The sequence below is a fragment of the Beauveria bassiana genome (assembly GCF_000280675.1).
Source record: "Beauveria bassiana ARSEF 2860 unplaced genomic scaffold BBA_S00053, whole genome shotgun sequence".
NCBI lineage: Eukaryota > Fungi > Ascomycota > Sordariomycetes > Hypocreales > Cordycipitaceae > Beauveria > Beauveria bassiana.
Genome location: NW_007930888.1, coordinates 20,534 through 27,976, shown reverse-complemented (window position 1 = coordinate 27,976; position 7,443 = coordinate 20,534). Strand labels below are relative to the sequence as shown.

Here is a 7,443-nt window from a genome sequence, read left to right as displayed (position 1 = left end):
TTTTACTAAAAAATAAGATTATTACCTTCTATATACTTACTTATTTTTCTTATATATTATAAGCTTTAAATATTAGTTATTTTAATTTACTTAAAAAGCTTATAAATAATAAATTAAAAATCTTATAACGGCTAGTTATATTAATATAAAAAATATAGTAAAGTATATATATATCTACTAGTAGCCTATAGTTATAGATAATTAATTAAGAACTCTTTTTCTCTTTTATATTTATAGCCTAGTTATATCTTATTAACTTATATAGCTTACTATCTAATCCTCTCTTAAATAGTACTTAATTTATTTAGTTACCTAGTAATAAGTACTAAGTATAAGTAAATATTCTTATTAATAAAGAAGGTTATTACTAATAAATAGCATTATCTTTAATTAGATATTATTATAGTAATTATATATTAGATATATCTACTTTAGACTTATATTTTACTATAAAATTACCTATTATAGAATAGCTGTTAAGTAATATTAACTAAGTAAGGACCTTTTTATAACTAACTAAGTAAAGCAAAGGCCTGAGGTAACTAAGTCGAGTAAGGAGGCTATATCTTGGTGAACTTGGTTGTTGGACACATTGCTTCTCATAGGGAGTTGGTGCTATTTCGGGGTTGCGGTCAAGATTGGTTTCATTTGGTGGCGTTGCCAGCCTCAGCACCGGCAGGCTAACACCTGAGCCAAGCCAAGCCAGGCGAGATTTGACCTTGCCAGCGTAGATTAAGACCTACATCGATCATCGACGGGCTTAAGGACACAACGGAGAACACGCGATTAAAAAACGGCTTAATGGTTCCACTGTTCAAACGGTTGAAGGATTCCACTAAAGGGTTAACGATTTAATGCGCGAAAAAAGATATACAACGGAACAAACGGCCTAAAGACCGTTTGAAAATGCCCATGTATAAGAGGATCTCATGCATACCGTCCAATACCCCTAGCCCGAGTATCTGGTAAAAGAGCCTGACTGAAGCGTAGATAATCGCCATCATGTGAAGAAACTTAACCCTCTCTTATTTAGAGAAGTCCTTTAAATATATTATTAGAAAAGAGATTTTGATAAACTAGTCTTTGACAAGCTCATAACCATCGGTAGGGCCTTGATGTGAGTGAAGCACAGCAAACTTCTTGCTTGGTGGAGCGTTGGAGGTATACAGTCCGCAGAACATGCTCAGATATTGCGCAAATTGATGGGACACCGGAGCTTCTACTGTGTCGGGTACTTTTCACTGTTGTAACTCTCCGACTCCTGCTCAGAGGGGAGTTCTTCCCAGAGGTCAGGCAGCTCAGCAGACTCTCCGATCTCGCTCGCTTCCTCACCAGCCAGCTCTGCTAACTCTTGTGATACACTATTGGTTTGCGGGACAGAGAAGCTTGAGGCCAACTCTGGTCTGGATTCTGGTTCTGGCGTTGTAACCCCGAACAGCGCTTCTTCACATGTTCCTGGATGCACTGCCACAATCCCGCCTGCTGATAACGGGGATCGCATTCGAGCGCTCATGGCCAAATACGAGCGGGTAATGAGTGGCGATGGTGCCCAGACTCCGCGTGTTAGCTCTGACACCCTAATCAATGCATGAAGGTATTCAAGATCTACATGCCATTCAACTGGTTACGTTACGGGTTAGCTAACCAAGCTTCCCAGGGGGCCACAGCGCGATTCTACCGGGTTCCCGCGACCATGACGACTGGATCGATGATAAGCCAACGAAAAAGGGTGAAATGCAGGGGAGCCACACGTTGCGGGGGCCTCGACGTGATATGAAGTTCCACTCTAGAGCCCAAAGCCGGTTGCAGAACAAGAGCGCGTGACTTGGTTCTCATTCTGACTATCTAACAAGAACTAGAAGTTGATATTCGTGCGTGAGGCCGGCCAGAATTGGCTGCAGCGACAGCAACTAACAACCTGTATTTGTAAGAGAGCTCGTTAGAGCCTAGCATTATGCCTGCAGGCAGTCATTTCGGATCTTATCGCTCTCCTGAATACATTGGTTCTTAAGCCTCTCCAACAAAGGCTTCGTTAGAGGGGCGACTTTTGCCATTAGGAGGGGAAAAAGTATCAAAGTTAACAGGCCTTGGGTTGGGTTTGTTGTCCTCCGGTTCTTGACTGTCATCGTATCCCCAGTTTTGGTTTTCGTCTTCCATAAGAGTGCTCAAGTAGGAGTTGCCCACATTGGCATTCTTACGAGACGCGTCGTTCTTGTCCTGGATGAGTTAGTAAGATTTTCTGCAATAGATCGATTCAGGACTTACGGAGCCACCCGGAGTCACGACGGGCACAGCGGCACCAAAACTGCTCAGCATAGCAAGGAGAAGCACAGAGAAGGTCTTCATTTTTGTTAAAGTGTTCAAATAACTGAGAGTTTGGTGAGGTTTTCGAGTAAGGCGGGTAGTGAACTTGGTAGTACGACTTGATGAATGAGTTTGTCAAGATTAGATTCTTTTGCAATCTTTGATGTATATATATATACTTGTTTTTAGACTAAAGTAGTAAAGAAAAGGCGCAGCGTACACTCATTATCACGCCATAATCATAAAGCTTATGCTATAGACTCGTATATCAGGTTAAGTCCCTCTTTTTTTACATAGATTGAGTCAAAGTTGTAAGTATCTCTTTGACTGTGAAAGAGGAGCAAGCATGAAACTTACAGGGATTCCGTCTAACCAGGTATCTCAAAAGCGCGGCACTTTCGGCGACACGGAAAATGGCCTGTATTAGAGGTACTGTGGCGCAGGCGAGTACCAGGCTTGACTTCCTTCCTTGGCAAAATGATATGTGCTGTCTAGTAACTTCCTTGTCCCTCTTCCCTAGGGATCTCGTGACCTTCTTGCTCCTCCACAGTCAAAGGCATAGTATAAGTATATAAGAACTGAAACCTACGTTTAGGCATGATAACTAGCATAAAAATACTAATACTAAGCCTAGTCGGCATTACCGTTAATTTAAGTCTAACTCATACTAGCACTTCTTTAAGCTCGTCTATTAAAACAAAGGGCACGACTGAGTCGGACAAACTTAGGCTGTTACGTATGTTATAAACCAGGCTTATTTCAATACATGCTAGTATAGGAAGACTATGTAGAGGACACTATCACTATCCTCCAGCTTAAGACGAGGCTATGCTACTGTCACACTAAGTCGACGTTCGATGTCGACATTGCTGTTAATCTAGGCTGAGCTGATACTAAGGCGCTACATGACTAGTCTATTAAAAGAGTAGACATGACTCAGGTAGACGCCCTTTAACGGTTACGGAAGTGATTACCACAATCGCATTTTACCTTATCCTACTTTTGCTATTCTGTGGCATCGTACTGCTTGTATGCTCGTCCCATCTCGAACGTAGCGCCTGTTACTCTGAAGAGCATAGACATGACTCGCAATGCTAGTACCCACGTCACTTCTGTCGCGTAGCAAAACGGTGGCGCCGTCTGCTTTCTGGTGGCTTATTAGGGCTTACTTATATGTCAACAACTTCCTCGTATTCGCAGAGGCGATGCAAGGATGCATATAACGTCACCAATTCGTGTACAGAGTTTCCCAAAATGTTCCCCCTTCCCCCACCAGCGAATCCGTGAGGATTCTACGACGTTCATCTTGCTTCTTTATATATATGTTGAATCAAGTGAAGATAATAGAGAACGTGGATACTTCCTTTTTATAAGTGGAATAGTACCAGTGTAGAGAATTCTCAGGGTAGTCCGGACACGAAATTGCACTCAACCCACAGCGTCGCAAGGGATTCAGCGTTAAAAGCGGCTAACTTCCGAACAGCTTAGAGAGCAAGAAGGACGCATTACATTGTGCAAAATAACTGTGATCCGATAAAAATACCATACAAAGTCCGAACACGACGTCAGGAGTAAGTAGGGCAAGAAAAAGGCCATCGATATTGCTAAGTCACTTCTAGTGACATAAGTTAGTAGGTCTCGCCACAGCCCGAAGACTCGGCCTATACCTGATTTATCCCTAAGGCTTCTGAATACTCCCACAGGTCGCACCGCGACGGGTCGAGATTATAAGTATAGAATAGGCAATGAAATACAGGCAGGGTGAAATGCGATGTCGGTAACCACTTCCGCAACAGCCAAGGTTGTCCGACTAAGTCATGTCCTCTTTTGTTATAGACAGGCTATATATTATACTAATATTAGTTTAACGCAGCTCAGCGGCAATGTCGACGTCGAACGTCGACTAGACGTTATAAGGCAGGAATAAGGTCAAGTATAACTTAGATAAAGCGATTGTTTCTAAGGAGAAAAGGAGAGTCCCTAAGGAGAGCTCTCGCTGCAGCTTTTTACATATGTACATCTATATCACTTAACTTAGAAATTATAGACATCTACTAAATTGATGTTTGATATATAAGTGTGGGCACGATAGGATACTAATGCTAATCTAAGTCGGCATTGCCGTTGATGCAGGCTTAACTAATCCCAGCGCGTTACATAGCTCATCTGTTAAAGAGACGACACGACCGGGCCGGGTAACCCTTAGGCTGTTACGGAAGTTTTTACGGGAATAGTTACGAAATAGGCTGATTTAAATTGTTAGTATAGTAAGAGCACATGTGACACTACTATATATGTGGGGACGATGCCGTGCTAATGTTAAGCCTAGTCGACGTTCGACGTCGACATTGCCGTTCGCGCTGAACTGATACTAGCACGTTACATAGTTCATCTGTTTTAAAAGAGAACGCGACTCGCTCAGATAATCTTGGCTGTTGCGGAAGTGGTTACCGAGTTCGCATCTCACCTTGCCCGTACTCTTATTATTCCGAGGCAACGCACTGATTGCGCGCTCGTCTAAGTATGATGGAGGTCCTTACCTGCTGACGCGTGCTGCCTAAGTATACATACCCGTCTTCCCGGAGTTACCTGGTAAAGTCCACTGACGTAATGGTTTCGCATTACTCCTAGTAGCATAGACATGTCTCGCAATGCTACCTGTGCTCGCGCCACGTCCTCGTATTCTTGGAGAAACGTGGCGACCGAAGGACTAGATAGAAAAGACCACGTGAAAGTTGGTGCACAGGCTGCTCTGGCGCTGAATTTAAAAGGGAGTAGTGAATCATTATCACACCTCTCTCCCGTCCCCATGTCAGTTACTACTCGAAGAACTTCTATACTCGAATATCGAGATGCAACTCCTAATAATATTCTTCCTGCTTTCATATGGAGTTATAATTGCCTTGCTTATTACGAGACTGTTAGTTAGCAATCCGAAAGCAGGAAAGCTGCAATTGGTCGCTAGTGCGTCACTTCCGTGATGGAAGCAAACTGGCGGGCGCTCCAAAACTATTCGAGATAGGCGCACAAGAATTGCCTCGAAGCCACAATTCATGCTCCAAACAAAACGAAGAATCTCTGCCCAGGTGCGACCACCGAATCGAGTTTTCAGTTCGTTGTGTTTGAAGTCAGGGATCTTTTATGGTTGAGGTAGTAAGTCATACGTACTTCGTTAACAGAGACCATTATGATAACGATATCACCGGCTGAGTGATGGCTTTGAATCGCTATCTACTGCAAAATGTCTATGAAGCGGTTCTATCACAGATGCTTTGAACGCTTCTCGGGTGAGTAGCCTAGCTAGACAAGATATGCAGTGCGCGGCTTGGAGGTTCGGACAGGGGTTGAATATGAGTATTTGAGACTATCGCGCAATATAATGAAAGCTTTGGTTTCGTCCCGCGATCTTTATGTAGGCAGCTGACTCAACAAGTTCTCCCTAGGACGTATTGTACGTGACTAAATGCGGCTGTGGCAAACTTAGCGCCACCTACCCGAACAGCGTTTGCGAATCGTAGATTTCTTTTGTGTGGTGGGCTAGTGCTCGTGGGATCTTCCATTAGATATCACCAACGCGGCAACGCCCCTCTCCAGGAGCTTACAGCTTCTGCTGATTGCAGATTACTACTGGTTGTTGCCATTGCTATACTTGCAGCAGCCGCCTGATTGTGTTATCAATATGCCCGTCCTGGACCCGTTACATGACTCGTGACACATTCCAGGGACAAACGATTTGTAACATATGATATAAGGCAGCCTTAGGCGGCCTAGCCTGGTAACCAGGCGGGCGCACGGAGGCTACTCGATTAGGAAATGTAGTCACGGGGTTAATCACACGGCTCACAAGTGATCAAGGTAAACAGCACTTATAATACTCACTAGTGTTTATAGTAATGTAACGGCTATAGTAGAGAGATGAATACGTATATAGAGGAAAGGACTTTTATAGTTGGATAGTCTAGAGCTCTACCAATTAGTTTAGGTAATAATTTGGCTATGAGAAGTAATCTCCTAGTATAACTTGAGCCTATAACTAACAGTAATAATATCGACTAATCACATCGCTAGTATCCTTCTTTTCCTAACCTCTATCTCTACCAAGCTCACATCCGAGTCGCAGACGGTAGAGAAACTAATAATAGCAAGGGGTAGGGTGTCTTGTGGGCGAGCTGGTACGTGCTCCGAGCCCCGACCACGCCCGGGGACCTTGACGGCGAGAACTCATCACCGTCACCTGCTGAGCGATCAGCTTATCGTAAACAGCTCTTTTCGCAGTCATGCGTTTTTTCCGCTTCTGTAAGGTTTGTATGGCGCGTTCACTTGCCCAAGTGACGTCTTTTTGCACCGCGATGCCTGATCAGTGGTTCTGCTTAGTGGCCTGAGTCCAAGTCCTCTCGCGCTGGCCTCGACCGCGACGACAGGCATCAAGAGTGGGCTGCGGAGCTGCAGACATGGTACGCGTCAGAGCTCGTCATCTCCAGCGCCGCAGTCGGCAGCACGGTGCCTACGCTGTGGTAAGTCTAGTATTCCAACGCTCTTTGCAGGGTATGGTTTGGAGGGGGCTGATGGAGAGTGGTGGGGAGAGGGGGTGAGGGGTGGGGGGGGGGGGGGGCGGGGGTGTAGAGAAATCTGGGGAAGGATGGAAGCCCCTGAGCCGTCATGGTGGGGTTGGTGCCTCGGCCGATAGGACATCGATATCTGGATAAGTCCGAGGATAACTTATGATGAACAGCGAGGATCATTACTGATTATTCTTCTCCGAGAGTGTTGAGAAGTTCCCGAGGCAGCTGCGCTTCATCTCCTTGCATCGAGCATCTGCCGATGCCTTAATAAATATCGGTTTTTTGTAATAATTAACAAAGGAAGTGGCGCACGATGGCGCGATATTACGGGGCCGTCTGGTATCCACCGAGACTTACTCACGTTTTTCGCTCGACAGGCATTCCGTCTCAGACAAAACGGGCCTAAGGCTCCGTTTCCGCAGAGCCACCACGCCTCGGCCATGCAGCAAGCGTGATTCACGCGACTCAAACCGATATGAGCATAGTGTGTTTCTACGAACCCCCGCGTTTTTGGCACAAACGGGGCTGCAAGGATTGCGCTATGTCGGCCCGATTCTTTTCTTCTCGAAGGGCAGCC

General features: G+C 45.0%; 1 protein-coding gene across 1 annotated transcript; it reads right to left on the bottom strand.

Annotated features, from left to right (window-relative positions):
- Positions 1-2,007: 2,007 nt before the first annotated feature.
- Positions 2,008-2,346, bottom strand: BBA_09404 (uncharacterized protein; the record flags this gene model as incomplete). Its single annotated transcript, XM_008604501.1, has 2 exons — positions 2,008-2,217; positions 2,266-2,346. The coding sequence occupies 2 exons, from the start codon at positions 2,344-2,346 to the stop codon at positions 2,008-2,010; spliced, it is 291 nt and encodes a 96-aa protein (XP_008602723.1).
- Positions 2,347-7,443: the final 5,097 nt, after the last annotated feature.